This window comes from Papaver somniferum, chromosome 2, assembly GCF_003573695.1.
Source record: "Papaver somniferum cultivar HN1 chromosome 2, ASM357369v1, whole genome shotgun sequence".
Lineage (NCBI taxonomy): Eukaryota > Viridiplantae > Streptophyta > Magnoliopsida > Ranunculales > Papaveraceae > Papaver > Papaver somniferum.
In genome coordinates, this window is record NC_039359.1 from 59,388,388 (window position 1) to 59,409,830 (window position 21,443).

General features: G+C 36.5%; 1 protein-coding gene across 1 annotated transcript; it reads left to right on the forward strand.

Annotated features, from left to right (window-relative positions):
- Window positions 1-1,665: 1,665 nt before the first annotated feature.
- Window positions 1,666-6,762, forward strand: LOC113347775 (casein kinase 1-like protein 2). Its single transcript, XM_026591449.1, has 14 exons — window positions 1,666-2,202; window positions 2,308-2,348; window positions 3,313-3,382; window positions 3,480-3,628; window positions 3,709-3,804; window positions 3,901-3,971; window positions 4,224-4,285; window positions 4,439-4,502; window positions 4,588-4,672; window positions 4,765-4,891; window positions 4,994-5,076; window positions 5,165-5,228; window positions 5,444-5,592; window positions 6,024-6,762. Exons 1-14 carry the CDS (start codon window positions 2,127-2,129, stop codon window positions 6,324-6,326), a joined length of 1,440 nt encoding a protein of 479 aa, XP_026447234.1. The 5' UTR covers window positions 1,666-2,126; the 3' UTR covers window positions 6,327-6,762.
- Window positions 6,763-21,443: the final 14,681 nt, after the last annotated feature.

Here is a 21,443-nt window from a genome sequence, read left to right on the forward strand (position 1 = left end):
ATGTGGAATATCAAACTGTTGCGATTCGCAACTGAAACAAACAGTTGCGAGTTTCGTAATTGTTTGAAACTGTTGCGACTTTTTTTGCAACTAAAATTAGCAATTGAAAATTCGCAACAACTTTGAATATGGTGTAGTGAACTTGAAAAAAACACTGTGCATACTATGTAAGTAAATTTATAGTATAAGAAAAGATGATCTTGGGTTTCCTAACACACAAGTTATGTAGCTCAAATCCATGCATCTTTTTTGTTGAACTTACTATGGATCAAACTCCATACAAAGAGAGATTGATCTAGAAGGGTCCTTACCAGGGATCAATCATATAGAATCAATACTGGGATCGGTTTCCTGAATTCAGTTTTCAACTACGAAATAAGTTTCGCAAGTCTACTTCCTCAAAACTATGTTATGAAATTGTTTTTAAACATAATACCATGGTTTGAATTCTGGAAATTTAATACACTAAATAATAACGAATTACCATTAATGTAATTGATGATGATCCATGAAGTCCATAGGTATACTATATTTCATAATTCCATAGACTGAAGTTCTATAAAACAACTTGTATATTATTCCCTGATACCTTGATCATATTATACTATAAGAAAGTAAAACTTTACTTCATATGTAATGTTTTTAATAAATACTGACTTGAAAGGACAAAGATAGAAATTGAACAAGTCAACTCTATTGTTCTAACCTCGAACTGAAAGATGATGGGTTCGTTGATGCCAATACGTCTTCAGATTTTTCATGTGTAACAAGAGCAAGTCTCAACATTTATATATATCCAAGTTTAACATAATGAAGTTGACTCTTATAACAAAATCAAGCAACTTCGACTTTTAGAACTAAAATTCACAACCAAACTTGATATACCAACGCTTGGTATAATAATAACATCCTTCTATCATAAAAAATTATTACCTCAACGTTAACATATAATGTCATACCTCTATCAAGGAGATACGACTTAATATATGATGTTGAATGAGGGGTGACATTTAACCCATAAATCTCTTTTTTTTCTCCCTCATAGCAAAAAGAAATTACATATATATACAGTTATATTGGCGATCCACTTAGGCCAAGCACAATGATAAGGGATATACCTTATCTATCCCTTCTTTGAAGCGTAGAGAATGAGTCCAAAAGTCATCTCTCTATGGGAAAAAGACATCTCTTAGCTAAACAACACGGAAACATAGTTTCCGTGCAAATAGTGGAAAATGGATACTGAGTATCCGTTTAGTTAAGAAAAAGAGTTATAATAAAATAAAAACAGTAAAAAAGAGAAGTATTAGCGTAAATAATGAAAATCAGAAAGGAATATTGAGTATCCGTTGAACATTACATGGATATTCAGTTTCCGTAAAGTAGATAATCCCACGAAAACTGAGTTTTCGTGTAATTTCTCTACTCGACAAAGCTCATCAGATATGATCAACTTTGAAATATAGCTAAAAAATATCGCTATAAGTAAGCTACACGAAAGACCATGATAGTTAGAATTCGCTACGATTAAGCTGTACCGAAGCGAAATGGTTCCCCATAGTGCTTCACCTTAGTACTAGGGTTGAAATATCCCGACCCCATTTTCAAAATATATATAAGAAAAAAAAAAACTAAAAACAAAGAAAAACAAAAAATAATTAAAAAAAAAAGTCGAAAAGAAAAGAAAGAAAAGCATAAATTATCTTCTTCCCTTGGAAAATTCCCTCTTCGGCAAAAAATAATTGTTGGATCAAATATGCTTCTCCTTTTCATGTAAGAGCACAAGCAAAGAAACAGAAGCAGCAGCAGAGATGATAACTTAAAACATCTCCCCTCCCCTCCTCTCCTCTCCTTTCTCTCCCCCTTCAACCAAAACCCTAGATCTCCATTCTCGATTCCTCTGAGTCGTCTTCACCCTAATTTCAGATTCTCAAATTAACAGTCTTCTTAGATTTCTTTTCTCAATTCGATGGGAATCAATCAAATTAGGTTATCAAATTCTGATAATCGTTGATTGAACTTCAATCTCTCTGTGCTTAAACTCAGCTCCTCCTGCTGCTGTTGTTGGTGGTGGTGATTAAATTTTAGGGTTAAACATTTGATTTTTTTTGAGTTCTTTTTTTTTGATGGAGCCTCGTGTGGGCAACAAATTTAGACTTGGTCGTAAGATCGGTAGCGGATCATTTGGAGAGATCTATTTGGGTAATTTCTTCTTTTTATTATTTACTTAATTAGTTTTTGTTTTGATTTTTTTTTTGCTTCTTCAAGTTTGATTTTTATTGAGAAATGAGGTTTGATTGATTGTAGGTACTAATATTCAGACGAATGAAGAGGTTGCTATTAAGCTTGTAAGTTTTGATGCAAATTGCTTCCAACTTTCCTTGTTTTTGTGGTTCGTTACCTCGCTTAGTTAATAAGATTATTGACCAAATTGAGTCTGGAAGTGATGTATTTTGTCGCGGTGAAAGGAATTGGTATCTGTTTCAGTGTTTGGTTCCTGTGAAGTGACGACGAATTTTCTCCGTACGACTTGTATTATTACTTTTAGGGGATATTAATGTTAGAAACAGTGAGGATGTAAGCAGTTAGACTTGGGGGGATTGCTCTTGCGAGTGATACGTATTAGGTTTGACCAGACAATTAACAGTTGTTGGTGATGAAAAATAAGGATTTGGTCAAGTAGATATGGGTATTGAAGTTCTGGTGAGCTGTGATTATAATTGTAACTAGTAGAGAATGAAGAGTATTTGTTAAACGATCATTTTGGCTACTATCTTTGCTGGTACAATTGCGAAACTTAAGCTTAATACTAATGAAAGAAGCATGTAAAGAAAGGAATTAAAAAAGTGTTAAATAGTAAGTATATATACGGAGAGGTGATTTCAGTCAATTGGAGAAGGGGTTGATCTTCCAACAGACAAATGGGAACTCCTTAACTGGTCTTACTAGTACACGCTATGAAGTGGCTTTTCTGTATCCACACTCCGTAAGGTTGTAGCGGAGCACTGTTTTGTATACCCGAGGGCTTAGGAAATGATTTGGACTGTGTATCATGTACATCTCTTATTTAGATAGTGTATGCTTTAGGTTTAACATCAGGTTATATGTTGTGTTACACATATTATGCCTTGATTTATTCATTTTTTGGAATTGCACTTTTGTCTCATAGCATGCATGAACCCATGTCATGGTCATGCATGTTGCGTTTTAAGCTGAGAGCTTTAGATGAATTTGTTAATATTCGATGCCTTCATCGGCTATTTCATGTATGAAGATTACACGATATTTGACAGAGACTCTTCTCTTCAACAGGAAAATGTCAAGACAAAGCATCCCCAATTGCTTTACGAGTCAAAGTTATACAGACTCTTACAAGGAGGAAGTAATGAGACTTACTATCTCTTTCTTTTTCTACATACTAATATTCTTTTTACTTTCAAGGTTATATTTATTATCCATGTTTGTTTCCACTTTGGCAGCTGGAATTCCAAACGTGAGATGGTTTGGTGTTGAAGGGGACTATAATGTTCTCGTGATGGATTTACTTGGACCTAGTCTTGAAGATTTATTCAACTTCTGCAGTAGGAAACTTTCTCTGAAGTCTGTTCTGATGCTTGCAGACCAGATGGTGGGTATTGCAAGTTCACCCATTGTATATTCTTATTCTTAATACCTTCTTTTTTCATATTTTTTTGTTTTGTGTGTCAGATCAATCGTGTTGAATTTGTACATGCCAAATCTTTTCTACATCGAGATATTAAGCCAGATAATTTCCTCATGGGGCTGGGAAGGCGTGCAAATCAGGTTTGTTTCTTTACTATGTAGTACTTGTGTGTATTCAACAGCGAATACTCAGAATAAGTTGTTTTGATGCATTTCATGCCTTTGCTTTCCATGTAGGTGTATGTTATTGATTTTGGTTTGGCTAAGAAGTACAGAGATACTTCAACGCACCAACACATTCCATATAGGTAAGCAGATATAAAAGTTTGATATTCCTGGCATTGTACACGGTTTTAATAGCATCAAATGTATTTAATATTTGGTTTTATGGATTTAGAGATTTTTTTCTTTGAACTTTAGCTTACGAAACATGTTATGAGGCTTGCTAATCAGGCCTAAGATTACCAGCAGTCTTAACTAATAGCTGAAAACTTGTTCGGACTTTCTATCTGAATTGTCTATTTTATTGATTCTTCGTCACATGGTCTAAAACAATGAAGAGAAAACAAGAACTTGACAGGAACTGCTCGGTATGCAAGCATGAATACTCACCTCGGCATTGGTATGTTTTTTTAATATTTTAATGTGCACCTTTTCCATGATTCTTCTATAAATTTCATTTGCAGCTCATTGCATTTCCATTATTAGGTACATATTTGTTCACTTTTTTTGCTTATCATTTTGGCTATTTTTCAATCTTGTGTATCATGGATAGAACAAAGCCGGAGGGATGATTTGGAGTCTCTAGGATATGTTCTTATGTATTTCCTCAGAGGAAGGTAGAACGTCGCCACCTTATTCACTAATTTTATTCTTGTCTGTTTTGCTTATTTATTTAGCTCTCTGGTCTCCTTTTCTTTGTAGTCTTCCCTGGCAAGGACTTAAAGCTGGAACTAAGAAACAGAAGTATGAGAAAATCAGTGAAAAGAAAGTTTCAACATCTATTGAGGTGATTTACGATTACTAATACTATTATGCGTACTTCATAATTCTCGCTCATTATAATGGAAACATGACTATAAATTTGGACATCCTCGTCAGGCCTTGTGTCGGGGATATCCTACAGAATTTGCATCGTACTTTCATTACTGCCGGTCACTGCGGTTTGATGATAAGCCAGATTATGCCTATCTGAAAAGAATATTTCGTGATCTTTTCATTCGTGAAGGTTTGATTCTCTCTCTCTACCTATTGTTGTGTGCTTTATCAATTGAATCTTTCTGAATGTGGTTTCTGTTTTTACTTATCTATTTTAAATCTAATTTCTCAGGCTTTCAGTTTGATTATGTGTTTGACTGGACCATTCTGAAGTATCAGCAATCACAAATTGCTACCCCTCCTTCCCGTGCTCTTGTAAGTGATATAGAGTGATGAGTTTCTGATATTCTTTTAGTTCTTCTGGAGCTCTGTGTGTAATCCTTATTTGTTTTACTATTTTTAGGCTCCCCTGGCAGGCCCAAGCGCTGGAGTGCCTCCACCTGTTGCCAATGTGGAAAGACCGCTAGGTTGTTAACTACCTGCCTCTGGGTATTTTAGTTTTTCATAAGTAGTTCTTAATTGGCACTCCTGCTTTTGTTTCACTATGGGTTTATTTGTTATACCTGTTATTTTTCTTTCTATCTTTTACGTTGTTTTCAATTTCTTGGTCATATTGGACTCATGTAATACGTCCTCTTGTTCACATATGCTAAAATCGCGAGTACTTGTTACTTTGAACCAGGCGGTGAAGAAGGAAGACAACCAGGTTGGTCTTCAACAGCTGCTCACGATGCTCGCAGGAGAGTCTCACCCCAAGGTATAAACGCAGGAAGCCTGTCTAAGCAAAAAAGTCCAGTAGCTACCGATTCAGCTGTCACTAAAGATCCTATGGTGAGTTATCTTGGTTGAGCCATAGTATTATACGTATGTGTACATTCTCACGCTTGACGAATGGTGCAACTTGTAAGGAGCTTTCTCTTTCTTCATGATAGTTTGTTGGTAGCTGCTAGTCCTTTAGTAGGTATGTGTGCCGTCAGAGAAAGGCCGTAACCTTAAGAATATCTTTGAGAAGAAACCCCAGATCATTCAACACACAGAACTATAGTAATTTATAGTAAACTTATGTGTCAGTCTCATGTGTAATTGACTGAACCAGGAATGTTATTGCATTTGATTGATTTGTTAACGCTTGATTGAAATCATAGCTATTCTTGTTTCTTGGCTTTAACTTACAAAGGTATGTGAATATGCTGTAGAATGCCTATATTGTGCAAGATTGATTTTGTAGGAGCTGACTGTATAAATGGCTTGGAACTATTCAGTTATCTGGCTCAACTTTTTTGGGAAGATCTGGTGGTTCATCAAGGCGTGTTGCTGTTTCTAGCAGCCGGGATGCAGTTGTTGGGAGTGAATCTGACCCATCTCGCCCTCGAACCACCGAAGGAAGCTCAGGAGCACTACGCAAGGCTTTAGGTACACCTCAACATAGAGCTTTGAATGTTCTGTCGTCAGATTCCAAGAGGACATCTTCTGGTAGGATCTTATCCAACTCCAAGACTTATGAGTCTACTCTGAAAGGCATGGAGTCTCTGAATTTCGATAATGAAGAGAGGTTGCAGTATTAACTGCGCACTTCCCCATCTCTCTCTCACTTTCTCCTCTCAATCTGTCTCTTCCCTGTAAATCATAAACTGATGTACTGCAATTACGGTTGGAGCACCGGTTGGGAATAAACCAGAAAAGAAAATTAAACTCCAAAATCGAAGAGAAAACCCAACTGAAGAACACTTGGTATACATAGCATTTCATTGGGTGTGTTTTTTCATTTATTTAGCTTCTCTTAATGTATCTGTTCCTCTGCTGCTGAGGGTTCCTCCTTCAGTTTTTTTTTCTTTTTTCTGTTTTTCACCTCATTAGTAAATCTATGTTTGTATGAACAAATTTCTAACACTTCTGGCAGCATCTAAATGTAGCAATTTGTACCGATTCTTTTGTGGGTTTGGAAGATAAACACTCTTTGAACACTGCAAGAAAAAGTGGATACGATAGTGTTGAGTTCTATTATGATTCCCATTGTAGATTTTTTTTCGGTTTCTTACTTGCTTAGTCTAGGTCTTTCAGTAAATTGTATGGCTGCTAATAGGATTATATGATGATTTTCTCTCAGTCCTGTCTTGCGTTTTCCCTCTGATTGATTGTGAATTGGAAATGGCCTCAATCTACTGATGAGACGTTACAACTTGGCTACGGCCTACGGGTCTACGGGCTACCCAATAATTTAGTCTGTATTTTCTTCATAGATGGTACGGTTATGCTACCTCAAAGATACTTCTTGTTTCGTCTCATTACAAACCTTTGTTGTTGACATCTGATTTTGAATTATCGTAGGTTTTCTACCGAAGATTTTGTGTATCTTTTTGATGGCAGGGGTACAAACATACTCCTTAATTTGATGCTGACAGCATTGCAGATCCCCAATTACTGTCACTTCACACGTTCACGGTCTTTGACATCCTTCATTGTAGTTGCTCTTTGATTAGCTGAAGGGTCAGAATGTATGAATAGAGAGAATAGATGAACCCTGTTTCTGAGAACAAATCCAAGACACAGTCCAAATTCTGGTACCTATTGCCTAAGACAAACGAGGGCTGGCCATTTCTGATTTCTGAACATGTTGCTTGTTTAAGACCCTAGGGCAGGTATGGCCTATGCCCACGTACGCCCACCTGACTAAATTGCAGGTCCGGCATCGGCTTTATTCTACGTTTCCAAATGCTCGGTTGGGGACATTTTTTGTACTGATGGTATAAGCCAATGGCTTCCTTACCAAACCGGGTGCCGCCAACAAGATCTGGACTCACCCCCTAAGACCATAAGCAATATGAAGAAGGGTGCTTGGTACTTTGGCGTTCTATTGTGTGTGGTAAGCCTTCCTTCTCCAACGGAGTATAACAGAAACCTGGTTAAATTGGGGCCTCCTGTGATTAATTTGGGCCTATCAATTACTTCAACTAACCTAAAGATTAGGATGTTGAGTGTCTAAATGATGGTAAAAATATTAAATTAACCTTGAAAGAAACTTTAACTATTCTAATACAAATACAAAATCATAATCACTTAATTAACAAATAAAAAAAATAATTAATCAAAACTCAATGTTTTTTTCAATTTCCATCAAAATCAAAACTAAATCCTAATCAATCACAAACAACAATTGAAATCTAATGAGCCTTTTTGGGTTTTGAAAAAAAAACCCAAAACCAAACAGTTCAAATGATTGAGTTAAATCCCTTTAATCCATTCCTTCTAAGAGGTACTCTATAATGATCTCTACAATAATTTACCTCTAAATCTTTGAAATTCACTCATTAAATTTTCTGAAAACCCACCCAGAATCGGTTTATGTGTGCACCATATTAGTCTGATTATGGTTGATGTTACAAGCGATCGGTTTTTATTGTGCACCTACATAAACCGATTCTGGGTGAACATCAACCATAACCGGTTTACATTAATGCATGCATCAACCGATTCTGGTTCAAGTTCGGATTTGTAGAGAAATCAAGAATCGGATTATTATTGCATCTATATAATCCGATTGTGAATGTTAACGACTATTTTTTGAAATTGAAATTATAGCCGTTGGTACTTTGTGTATATAAAGAGGATAGCCTATTCTCTATCATACACTACCTAATCCAAAGAAATCTTTCTCCATTGTTAATTTTTTTTCGTTTGAAGATGTGAAGTACATCATCATCAACTACCAATTCAATCGAACACATACTTAGAAGATGAAAGCGAACAACCAAATCAATTGCGGCAATGGAAGAAGAGATACACAAAAGAAGCGAACAAGAAACGAAGAACGCAACTACGTCTTCATCACCTTCCAAATGGATCAAGGTGATGGAAGAAGTGTTAAGCAAACAATGTCCAAGAGAAATCATATCATCGTCATCGGCTGCGACAAAATATGAAGAGAAACTCAAGGCAAAGAAACGAGGTCAAGAGAAATTCCAACTAAGGGAAATAATGAAGGATGTTGATGAAGAGACCGAATGGATTAAAAACTTTTACATTCTCAAGGATCTTCCTGAAGATCCTAAAGATCATACCATATTTTGGTTGAAGTTGATTGGGGTCCTTTCGTTAAACAGACGGGGAAGAAACCACGCTATGATTATGAACCATCCCACATTTGTTCAAGGACGAATCATGTTAGGAAATTATGCATCAAGTATAATGAGTTTCTTGATAGGTACAGAGAGGACAGGTTCGCTGCACAAGATGCATATAAAGCTTGGATAGGAGAGCGGTTTTATCATTTCGAAGCGACTTTGATAGTTGAAGCTCACACTAAGAAATATAATCGTGCTAGTTTCAATTTTAAGAGTTTATAAAAAGTGGAAATGATCCACAATCAGGTCATGTTGGACCATATGTAATCCGATTATTGAGTCAAAAATTGTATGTTCTTCTGTTACTTTTTCTTCCCAAAATCGGATTACGTTATCATCCATAAAGACCGATTCTGACATAATCCCAGACAAGTTTTGTTCAGAATCGGTTTATAATAGTTCCTTAGTAAACCGATTCCCGTGTGAAGTCAGAATCGGTTTATAAAAATTGTAGTATAAACCGATTCTTAAAAAGCTGCAGCAAACTACCTGCAAAATCGGACTTTAAAAACGTATTATAAGACCGATTATGTTACAAATTTTATGAGTCCAACGTACCCAAAAAAGACAAATCACTTTCATTCATTAATCTTGGTTCGGTTTGCAACATAAAATATATGAAAGCGACAAAATATAAACATCTGATAGTTCAAGTTCTTAACAAAAGGAAAATACTCATTCCAACATTTGAAGACCCTTCATTTGATCCGGCTCGACTAACTCTTCCCAACGCTTCATGTTGGGCTCGTATTTTTCAAGCCATTTCTTGGTGAGCTTTGAGTCATAATGAAACCTACACAACGGTGGTAATGGAGAATCTTCATGTAGCCTAAGACCGATATAATGTATGTTGTTAGGGTTGAATAAAACAATTCTCCGATGCTTAAGTGATTCATCCCAAATGGTGTACTTGGGGGTGTATGTATAATATGTTCCCTGACCAAATAAATGAACAACACAACTCCACGTTTCCGCCAGAAGATGACCACATAGAGGCATGCTCGTCTAATACTTTGGGGTATTTGGTCCATTCCCCTTTGACCCTTGTACACTAGCAACCATTTCATCAAATCTCACTTATTTATCCTTTCTTGATCCTTCCTTCATCATTGAAATGTAAAAATCCTTGTCTTCTTGTAGGCGCAAGGCCATCGTCTTTCTAAAATATTGGCATTGGGTTAGGTTCTCATAGTCCGCCAAACTTATATGACCTATCTATTCCGATGCAACGTGATAACCACATTTCCCATCCGCATCCACATCGTCGGTAGATAAATCATAGGGCTTAATGAATTCAAGAAGTTTCGAATAATACTCCTCGAATATAGTGTAACACGTTCGATGGGGTGTACCTCGTTCATCCCAAGGGTGTGCTTCCATCACCAAGAGCGGCCCTTAGAGTCACCATAGAACCCATTTTTCTTGCTTGTCTCTTCCATGCACGTATCCTTGATACTCGTGTTGTACTCGCTTGACTCTCTTAGGAAGGAACAATTAGATCGTTTGGTTCATCGTTTATTGTTGGCGCTTGACTTTCTTGAGAAGGATTGATTGGATCCTCATGTTGCGAAGGAGAAATTGGATCATTTGAAAGGACTATATGTGCGCTACTTGTCCCGCTTTATCCCTTATTTGGTCGACCCATTTTCCTTTTAGTCGATGCCTCTTCATGCTCAATTTGTGTAGGAACGTTTGGAACTTTTGTCTTGGCTTGTGCGCTACTTGTCCCGCTTTCCCCTTCTTTGGTCGACCCATTTTCTTTGGAACCTGCGCCTCTTCATATTTAGCGCCTTCATACTCATGTTGAGAAAAATTTCTTTTATGACTCAATAACGAGTTTTTTCCGTTACTCATTGCAACCTTAAATTCTTTCCTTTTTTCCTTCCTATCCATGTTGGTAGGTGGTCTACCCGTCGGCGGTAGCATTGTTGGTTCTCCGACCGGTACCATAAGGGGGTTAACGGCTAGTTTTAAGTCTTACATCAAAACTTTTCGTGCCAAGCCATCCTTTAATGCGAATTTCTCGATGATCTCTCTTCCAATATCCGTGTCCACAAAGGATTCGAGTGGTTCTTCGGTTGGTGGTGTTTGAAAGTTAGTTGCTTCCAAAACGGATCAATAACTTCAAAACGAATTCCTTGTTGGTACTTCACAATCATGTGACGACACGGAAATCCCAAGGCCATCGTCGTCATACATGAACATACAATTCTCCTTCTCCCCATCTCCTTTTCCACATAATATTTGTAATCCTTCATCATAGAAATGATTTCCTAGTGAGACACCCTATATTTTAAATGTATAATCAACCAACGGTAATCCTTGTAGCTTGTGATGATTTTCATCCTACTCTCTTTCATTTGCGTGGTTATCTTGACGATATCAAACTTGGTGTACTGATGGATGGCTTGTTGTACCGTAACCACACTGTTTTGGATCCCTCGGAGCAAGCTCTTCAAACGTCCATGAGATCTTTCCGCGATACTTGTCGCCTCATTCTTGTAATGCATGTGTTGGTATGTGTAAGCATAGAAATTATTTTCCTTGTACGGATCCAACAATTCCTTCAATAAATAAACCATACATTTCTCGTAATCCTTCTTCGATAGCCCAATAAAACTCTCCAAAATAAGATTCGAACTCGGCCACGGACATTGACTGTACCATTAAATCCCAATGATGTTGAAAATCCTTCCATAGTAACCCGTTCGCTTCATACTATGATTTGCTTTTCTTCTTGTCCTCCTCTCGTTGTTCCGAAGTTAGATTTTGAAAATGCTCATCTTCATCCTTTTCACGAGCGGTACCTTTTTGTGGATTTGGCCTTTGGATATGACCCGTACAATTACTTCTAATATTACATTGTATGTGCCATGTGCAAAGAAAATGCTTAGCGTCCGGAAAAACCACTCCTATGTCATTCATTAGTGCTTGGTCCTTATCCGTTACTATGATCCTCGGAGTTTGATCGCCACGGTATATCTCCTTCAAGGTCTCTAGCATCCAAGTAAAACTTACATCATTCTCTCGATCCATAAACTCCCATGCTACCGTGAAAGTTTTCTTGTCGGAAGTATGGCAAGCTATGTTTAACAACGACATGTTGTACTTGTTGGTCTTGTACGTACAATCTATTAACAAAATTTGATATAAGCATTAGGCCAACTTGATCATCTCCGGATGCGCCAAGAAAATACGAGTCACTTTTCCTTCCAATACCTGCTTCCTCATTGTGTATCAGTGTTGATCGACTAACCACTAAGATTGTTCCATAATTGCTCTACCATCCCATTCCCTCTTCCTTAAGGATGCTTTTGCCATATAAATTTTCTCAAAGTGGACAAGTTATCCTTATCATCCTCCTTAATGTTCTTAAGGATGTCACTTGGTTTACACGCTTTCATCGACCTTACCGTTTCCAATTGATATGGTGTCAACCTACAAACGATCGCGTGTCCAATAAGAGATTCCGGATCATCATGATTATGACACCCATTCATCACTTTCTCGAACTTGTATACCTTACCATTGGGTCCACTGGGTCTATTAACTATAATCTTAAACGGGCAACCATACTTCTTTGATTTAGTAATGTATTCCCTTGTCGTCTTCTTCTCGTACGGTCTGTCCATTGCCCAATGACTTTCTTTCTTTCCACTTCTCTCACAAACAAGTTCCAAATGATATTTTCTTGAATGAAGACCTAAAACTAATGCGCATTTGATCTCTATGTCCTTGTCTATAAACCGTTGTTTTGCATCGTTTCTTTCTTTCCATTCCAAATCGGTGAAATAGTGGGCACAGGTATAAACACCCATAGATACGGGTTTGGGCTGATCTTCGTCGAACGCCGCAATAATCTACAACATATATCGAAAGGTGTAGTATTTATAATCGGTTTATGTGTCACAGTCGAGACAACCGAATGTAAGGAATCAGATTATATGAGAAATTATAAAGTCCGATTAAGGACTTGATGATTTCAGGGAAAAATTTCCATATTCACAATCGGATCACATTGCATAACATGTAATCCGATTTTGGTCATCTTGTTTTCTGTGTCATTTCGTCTCCACAATCGGATTAAATATATACGTCAATGAACCGATTGTGAACTTCGTATGTTATCGTATGCTTCTCCAAATTTTTGTATGTTTTCCCTCAAAAGTTTGATATAATTTAAGAATGAATTAAAAAAATCTAGAAAGAAATTGATTGATTTAAAAGTACACACAAAAAGATCAATTTTGGACTCAGTAGGACCAATTCTGAATACTTGAGGTGGGACTTCAAATATTCCAGGACTGATGGGGACGTTGTGCAAGATGGATAACTAGTACCTAGGAAGGATTCCTTTCGATATCTGGGATCGATGATCCAAAACGATGATGGAATTGAAGAGGACATTCGACATCAGACCCAAGCAAGATGGGAGAAATAGAGACTGGCATCGGGCGTCTTATGTGACCGTAAAGTTCCCCTAAAGTTGAAAGGAAAGTTCTACAAATCGACGATTCGACCTGCGATGCTGTATGGAGCGGAATGCTGGGCGATTAAAAACTGAGACATCAGAGTGCTGCATGCAATATGGATACTATGCTGAGGTGGTCATGTGGGCATACGAGGCATGACTGAATCAGGAATGAATATGTACGCAAGACACTAGAGGTAGCACCAATCTAGGAGTTCCTCACCCAACATCGGTTGCGCTGGTTTGGGCACCTTCGGCGAAGACCGCATAGTGCAACGGTTCGCGCAGAACGCTTCGTGCATGCTGAAGGTAGGATGAAACATAGATGCCGACTGAAACTTATCGGAGGAAGCAGCGTTGGATAACAGAAGTGGAGAGTGGCGATACACGTGGAAGAGGTAGGATTCCTATACTTGAAATGAGTTTTCCCACTTTATCTACAACGTGTTCGTGCACAACGTGTCCACTTGGAACGATTTTTCTCCGGTGTTCGTGTTTCCTTTGCCTTCATTGGCCTGAGTTGCTAGTTCTACTTGGGACAGTTGTTGCTTGATGGACAATACGTGTTGGTGTATGAGTGGTGTTTGGTTCTTGTTGAAAACGTCGGGGGTACCAAAATACACCACCGTCTTTTTTTTAGGAAATCTGTATGGACAAACTAAACACAACTCCGAGAGTAAAAACCCAATCAAGGGAAGTTCCTAGAGTTATATATCTTTCTCTCTTGTTGTTAGAATGTTTACGGAATTGAATTCGTGAACCTAACAACCAAGAGAGTTCTTGGACGGTAACAAAGAACCAATGTCCAAGGATCAATTAAGTCTTATCCAACTAACAAGGTTGTACCTAGCTACTGTGATTGATCAACGCACAACCTATAATATTTCAATTATGAAGATAAACAATATAATATGGAAAAAGAAATAATATAAACAACAGAAAATTTGTTAACGAATAAACTGCAAATGAAGAAAACTCTGGGACCTATTCCAGATTGAATACCAAACTGTATTAAGCCGCTAAAGACACTAGCCCACTACCAATTAACTTCGGACTGGAATATAGTTGAGCCCGAACTCAGTCTTCCACTGATTCAGGTACAGTCGCGCTCCTTATGCCTCTTGAATCCCAGCAGGACTCCACGCAATTGATTCCCTTAGACGGTCTCACACCAACTAAGATTTTCTTCAACTCAATTGAAGACTTTAGACCATATCCTGCTCCCACAAATTAAGCCTATTATTGATTTCATTATTTACGATCTAAACAGATGATCAGATCAAATAACAGATTCAGGTGATGGAAATCGATTACAACTGAGACAAAATTCTGACTATCCTCAAAATCCGGACTTATGCTACCCGAAGTGCAGCCTATATTATTATTTACCTCACAAGTATAAAACTTGCAGAATCAACAAAGTATGTGACGAAGATACTTAGTTGATTATTAGATATCTTGATTGATGGAGAAAGGCTCTACAAACAATCAAAATCAGGATACTCAAGTTATCAAGATAAAAGATAATTGGACATGGATTCACGAATCCCAATGAATTCTTTGTAGTCGCTAAACCCTAAAAGGGTTTCTGGAGAGGACGACTTTAGATACAAAAAGTAGTGTCAACATTCAAAGATCCTAGTTGCCAAGAGTTCCCCTTATATAGACTTCAAATCCTAGGTTGGTTTAGGTTTAAGCTAAGATAGCTTTGGAACCATGCAAAAAATATTCAATGTTAGATGAAATCTTTGAATCTTATTCACATATACAAGGTATACACTATGGTTAGGTAAACCGTAACTGAACCGTGTACAAAGACTATGTTTAACATGGTTATCCGAAACTAGCCGATTTGAACTTAAAAGCTTAACACTAATTTTAATGTACACTAATACATTAATATTGAGTCACAATCATGTGATCAAATGAGTCTAGCGTTAATTAGAGAGTTGATCAAATGAAAATTTCTTCATAGAAATAATTTATTCCCAATTGAATCATAATCGATATAGTTTGTAAACGTATAAAGTACAATTACTTGAATCGTTCGTAAATCAACTGAGTCACAGTATGCAGACCGGTTTGCAAACTTACATGCAACAACCGAGTTCCAGAGTCTACAGAACTTCTCAGTTCATAAACAGGTTTGACGACTGATGCAATTACCGAGTTCCGGACTTTACAAAACTTTTCAGTTCACCTGCTGGTTTGAAAACTTTGGAACAACTCAAAGTTCCGAAGTATACATAACTTTTTAGTTCAAGTAACGGTTTGAAAACTTAATACCTTTGCCGGTTTCGGAGTTCACAGAACATTCAGATTGCATACTGGTTTGGGTACTAAACTGGTTCTAGAACATAAAACTGTTTTAGATCGGATACCGGTTTGATTATTTTAACCCGGATCCCTTACCACAGTTCCACAATGGTTTGCATACGAATATACATACCTATCCGGATCACGAAACAAACAGATTTTCCATGATGTAAATACGAGTTGCATATCACACAAATCTGATAGTCGATGTATAGCTACTCCGCTACGTGTACGAATACATGTAATACGGCTTCAGACATATAACACTTTTCTCAGTTTGTAAGACTGATAACACTGTCTTGTATTCTGATTATACTAGTTCTATATTTTTCCAAATTGATTCGAAACATTCCTGAATAACATCAATGACATTTACCACTTTTCCAGGCTATTTTCGAATGATAAACTTGGATCATGATTTGGTTCCGAACAATAAATTTCTCTCCATCGAATTTGATCAAGTATGAACAAATGTCCATTAAGCTTAGTCATTATATTTCGAGAAATTCGTAAACTAAATAATTAGTTCTCGACTCGAAATTCTTTTCTATGCAAGCTAGTCAAATTAGTTATGCGACAAGCGCCTCAAAGATAGAAAAGTGAATATAACTTGAGAAATAGGCGGTTCAGTCTTCATTTACGTTTTTTTGATGAAGTCATCCAAAAGCTTCGGTTGATCTTTGCCTTCAAACGGTAGAACGCAAATGATGACTGGTTCGTTTCTCAACTCCACTATCCTAGACTGAGACTTAACTAATTGTAGACTAGAAATCAAGATATGCTTTTGACAACTAAATTTGACAACAAGCATGATATAGAAACACTTGTGAGTTCGACCGAGCAATGCTCTAACAATCTCCTCCGTTGTCAATTTTAGTGACAAAACTATTTAATATATGGATAAGAAAAATAAAGTTTTGAAAAAACTCCTCGATCCACCACGTTTTCTTGATTTCCTTAGTTTCTCCAACTCTCCTTGAACTCTTCGTTATTTCAAGTTACAATGATTCTGAACGTGTTCAACTCAGCATCGTTGTTGTTGAAGAACCGATTCCATAGCGATAAAAACTTTTTGAAAACAAATATTCTCAATAGTTATTATACATAAACATAGTATTATTATCTTCTCTGCAAAGTTCAATTGTATCTCAACTCTGAAGTAATAGTATGGTGATATGTTTCTCCCACTTAATCAATACTTACATCTTTTGTTTAATAGTTAAACTTATTGCTTAAATAATTCACCCCCCTACATAATGATCCGTAAACCATTGCTTAAATTATTCATCCCCCTACATAATGATCCGTAAACCATATCTATGTAGTATGAAATTACTAAATAATTCTCCGTCTTTTTGTTGATAAAATTAACAAAGGTACGAAAATCGCGGGATCGTAATGAATACAACCAAAAGATATCTCAAGTTTTTAGCAAGATGGAGATACTATATAATAACATATTTAAAATGCAACTTCTCATATCAACTTATTTAGATGATATCACTTAGTAATAAATACTTAGCGCTCATCCTAGGAGATTAAAAAGATACAAGCATCCCCTTTATAAATCCACAGCCACACTCCCCATAGAGATATATTCAATTAAGCACAAATTCATTTAAGAACTATCCCCCATAAAATGCCATTATAGAGAGAACAACATGAGTGACCTTACTTTCGTGAAAAATAACATTAACAAATCACAAGGATTTGTATCCATAGCATTGACATAAATTAATCTCAAGGGCAGTTACGAACAACGAGACAATTTTACTTGATTTTACTGAACATAAAAGAATCTTACGGGGTGTGTAAAGCAGAAAAACACAGAAATGTGATCACAAAAAAAATCAATACTGCAAGAAAAATCTCAAAGAGTTTGTTCTATTTTACGTTTATAAAACATAATATATTTAACATCTGAGCATATTTGAAATATTAGCTCGATTCACGAGAACGTAAAAGCACAAATATTTCAGAAGAGTTTTGCAATAATTAAACCAATAATAATTACATACTGCAAATTCATCTTCCAACAACTCTAGAATTTAAATAAATAAATCTAAAAACATGCAAGATGAAAAACATTGGAAATAGCTATGTGTTATCACAATCTTTGCTATACCAAACCTAGTTATCTTTAACAAGAATTAAAAATCCTCAAAATAAGTTTCCTAGAAAAAACTAAATAAACTAGATTTTTCCAGACTCTTCATCGGTTTTGAGACCCTTGAATTTGTTATCAACTGTATCCACAAACTCTTCGAAGAAAATATCCTCATTCAGTAGTTCACGAACATGAGATTTCACGAGAACAAGGTCAGCTGAAACCTTTTTCAACTCAGTTTTTAACATGTCCAAACTATTTAGCGTTTCAACAAATTCTAGTTTAGCTTCTTCAAATTGTTTAAGGAAATCATAAACAACATCAGCAGAAATCATCTATTCTCGTTCAACATCTTGATGATCATAAGAAAAGTGAAAGTTCACATCAGACAGAATCTCGGATGAATCAATAACAATGTCATCAACCAGTGTTTTCTTCTTTCCTCTTGTTTCAATACCATCACGATTAAGAGACTTCTCCATGCTTTCAAGAATTCGAGACATAAGAGACATGCTTGGTGACGACACCTTCGATGAGAGTTTCTCAATCACAAGTCATGGTATATAAAGGAAAAGATATTCCCTAGGGTTCGTTACCTTATTTACATATTAGGGTTTCGCACAGTCAATGGAAAGATACGTGTACCTTTTGAAAGTGCGGGACCGGTCGAACCAAAAAGTATTAAAAAACAAAAAATGAGGGGAACACAGTTTTTGTTTTTCAAAGATCACACAATAATTTATCAATACTGCAACCATTCTTCTTTGTGGTGGCAATATTCTTCCTTGAATATAAAAGTGTTTTTAGCTCAACAAACGTAAGTATAGAGCACAAGAAAAAGCAATAATCTTGAGAAGATTTTAGAATGTTACCTCAAGAATTCATAAGAAGTTGCAATATGAAAATATTATTGCCAAACAAGTACTACTTGAGGCAAATAGTACACATGTTACATAGAGATCCTTATCCGACATGATTTTTATGGATAAGGTTCCAAGACCTGTGCTTAGTTTGCACAACACTCACCATTGGAAAAATGCTGCTGTTTTCTTTTGATCTTTCTTTTGAAACGTGGAAAGTGATCATAAAAACTACTGTCATCAAAAATTAGAGATATGATCAGAACTCTTATCTGAAGTTCCTTGTCTTGAAATAGACAGTTTGTCGATAAGGTCTTTATATCCTGTAATGATCAAATTCAAGCTAGCTTGTTGAGCTGTTTCAAATGTTTCCACCATTTTCAGAGGTATATAGGTATTATTTAGAACCCATATTTGTGAAGGTTTCACAAGATTCTTTTTGAATAGATTTTGCATACTACCCTTTTGGTTTGTTCGAATATTCAGGGACCTTAAAGTGCTGGCATTCCTGGAAGCAGAATTGCTTGCATGCGGTCTTACCTCAAGAGGTTTAGGCATCCAAATATCAGTAACACCTTTCAGAATTAAATCCTAGGTGATTTGAAGACGGTCAATCTGAAAGCTTTTCAACCTCAGTTTACACTTTCTTTGAACGTATCTTTTAGTGTTGCAATAAAAGCACACTTTCGGAGTTTCAATGAAATCAAAATGGCTAGTCTAGACAATTTTGTTTTGTAAAGAACTATTCCTCCTTGGAGACACAGTTTTATCTTGGTTTGAGAAATTCAACTAATCATCTCCTGTCAAAGCAGTGATTTGATAATTAATTTCTGACAACGATTTTGCTAGTATATCATGAAGGGAATTTGTTCTTAATTTTTCTAGTTCATCGCCTTCTTTAGAAGCTGTCATCATGGTAGTTTCTTTGGATTCACTATTCCAACTTGGAGCAGAATTCTTACACGTTGGTTGAGGGATCTCCAAGGAATTATCTTCAAGAGATAACCTTATTTTGGAATCATATTTAGAAATAATACCAATGAGACTATTGAATTTGTGTCTCAGCTGAAGTAACTCATATTTCTGAAATTCGATACGCTTGAAATTTCAGAGCAATCCTTTATTGCTTCCCGTTCTACTTCTGAGACAGACTCATCCGTAAAACAGTGAGAATGACACTTATCAATATCCGACTGTTTTATGGAATCACAGTGCTCGTCTCTAGAAGAGTTTGACAAGTCAGAATATTTTACATGATCCGTAGAAACAGTTTCTTTTAAACTGGTGCAGTGTTTATTAGAGATTTCGTCTTTGTCCATATAATCAGACTGCTTCAAATACAGACTTATTAGGTCTTAACGTGTTTGCCTGCTCTGATACCAATTGAAAACGCCGGGGGTACCAAAATACACCACAAACTTTTTCTTAGGAAATCTGTATGGAGAAACTCAACACAACTCCGAGAGTAAAAACTCAATCAAGGAAAGTGCTTAGAGTTATATCTTTTTCTCTTTTTTTGTTAGAACGTTTACAGAATTGAATTTGTGAACCTAAAAACCAAGAGAGTTCTTGGATGGTACCAAAGACCAATGTCCATGGATCAATCAAGTAACAAGGTTAGACCTAGCTACTGTGATTGATGAACGCACAACCTGTCATATTTCAGTTATAAAGATAAACAATATAATGCGGAAAAAGAAATAACACAGGCACTAGAAATTTTGTTAACGAGGAAACCTCAAATGCATAAAGACCCCGAGACCTAGTCCATATTGAACACCAAACTGTGTTAAGACGCTACAGACTTTAGCCTGCTACCAATTAAGTTCGGTCTAGAATGTAGTTGAGTGAGACCTTAGTCTCCCACTGATTCAAGTACAATCACGCTCGTTACGCCTCTTGAATCCCAGCAGGACTCCATGCAATTGATTTCTTTAGACGGTCTCATACTAACTAAGAGTTGCTTCAACTCAATTGATGATTTTAAACCAAATCCTCCTCCCACAGATTAAGCCTATTATTGATTTCCTTATTTACGATCTAAACGGATGATCAGATCAAATGATAGATCCAGGTGATGGAAATCGATAGCAACTTAGACAAAAGTATGGCTATCCTCAAAATCCAGAATTATGCAACCCGAAGTGCAGCCTAAATTATTATTCACCTCACAAGTATAAAACTTGCGGAATCAACAACGTATGAGACGAAGAGACTTTGTTGATTATTATCTATCTTGATTGATGGAGCAAGGCTCTACAAAAAATCAAGACCAGGAGACTCAAGTTATCAAGATAAAAGATAACTGGACCTGACTTCACGAATCCCAATGAAGCCTCTGTAGTCGCTAAACCCTAAAAGGGTTTCTGGAGAGGAGGACTCCAGATCCAACTAGGACAAACCAAAAAGTAGTGTCAGGGTTCAAAGATCCCATTTTCCAAGAATTCCCCTTATATAGGCTTCAAAGCCTAAGTTGCTTTAGGTTTAAGCTAAGATAGCTTTGAAACCAAGCAAACAATATTCAAACGTTAGATGAAAGCTTTGAATCCTGTTCACATACATAAGATATAGACTATGGTTAGGTTAACCGTAACCGAACCGTGTATAAAGACTATGTTCAACATGGTAAGCCGAAACTAGCCAATTTGAACTTAAAAGCTTAACACTCATGCATTTTCATGTTTACTAAGACATTAATATTGAGTCACAATCATGTGATCAAATGAGTCTAGTGTTAATTAGAGAATTGATCAAATGCAAATTACTTCATAGAAATAATTTAATCGCGATTAAATCATAATCAACAT

Bases quoted from the DNA above. Each gene is read 5' to 3' on its own strand.
- LOC113347775 (XM_026591449.1), top strand. From the start codon at position 2,127: ATGGAGCCTCGTGTGGGCAACAAATTTAGACTTGGTCGTAAGATCGGT. The intron at 4,503-4,587 runs GTAGAACGTCGC...TTTTCTTTGTAG, and splicing joins ATGTATTTCCTCAGAGGAAG to TCTTCCCTGGCAAGGACTTA. The intron at 5,229-5,443 runs GTTGTTAACTAC...ACTTTGAACCAG, and splicing joins CAATGTGGAAAGACCGCTAG to GCGGTGAAGAAGGAAGACAA.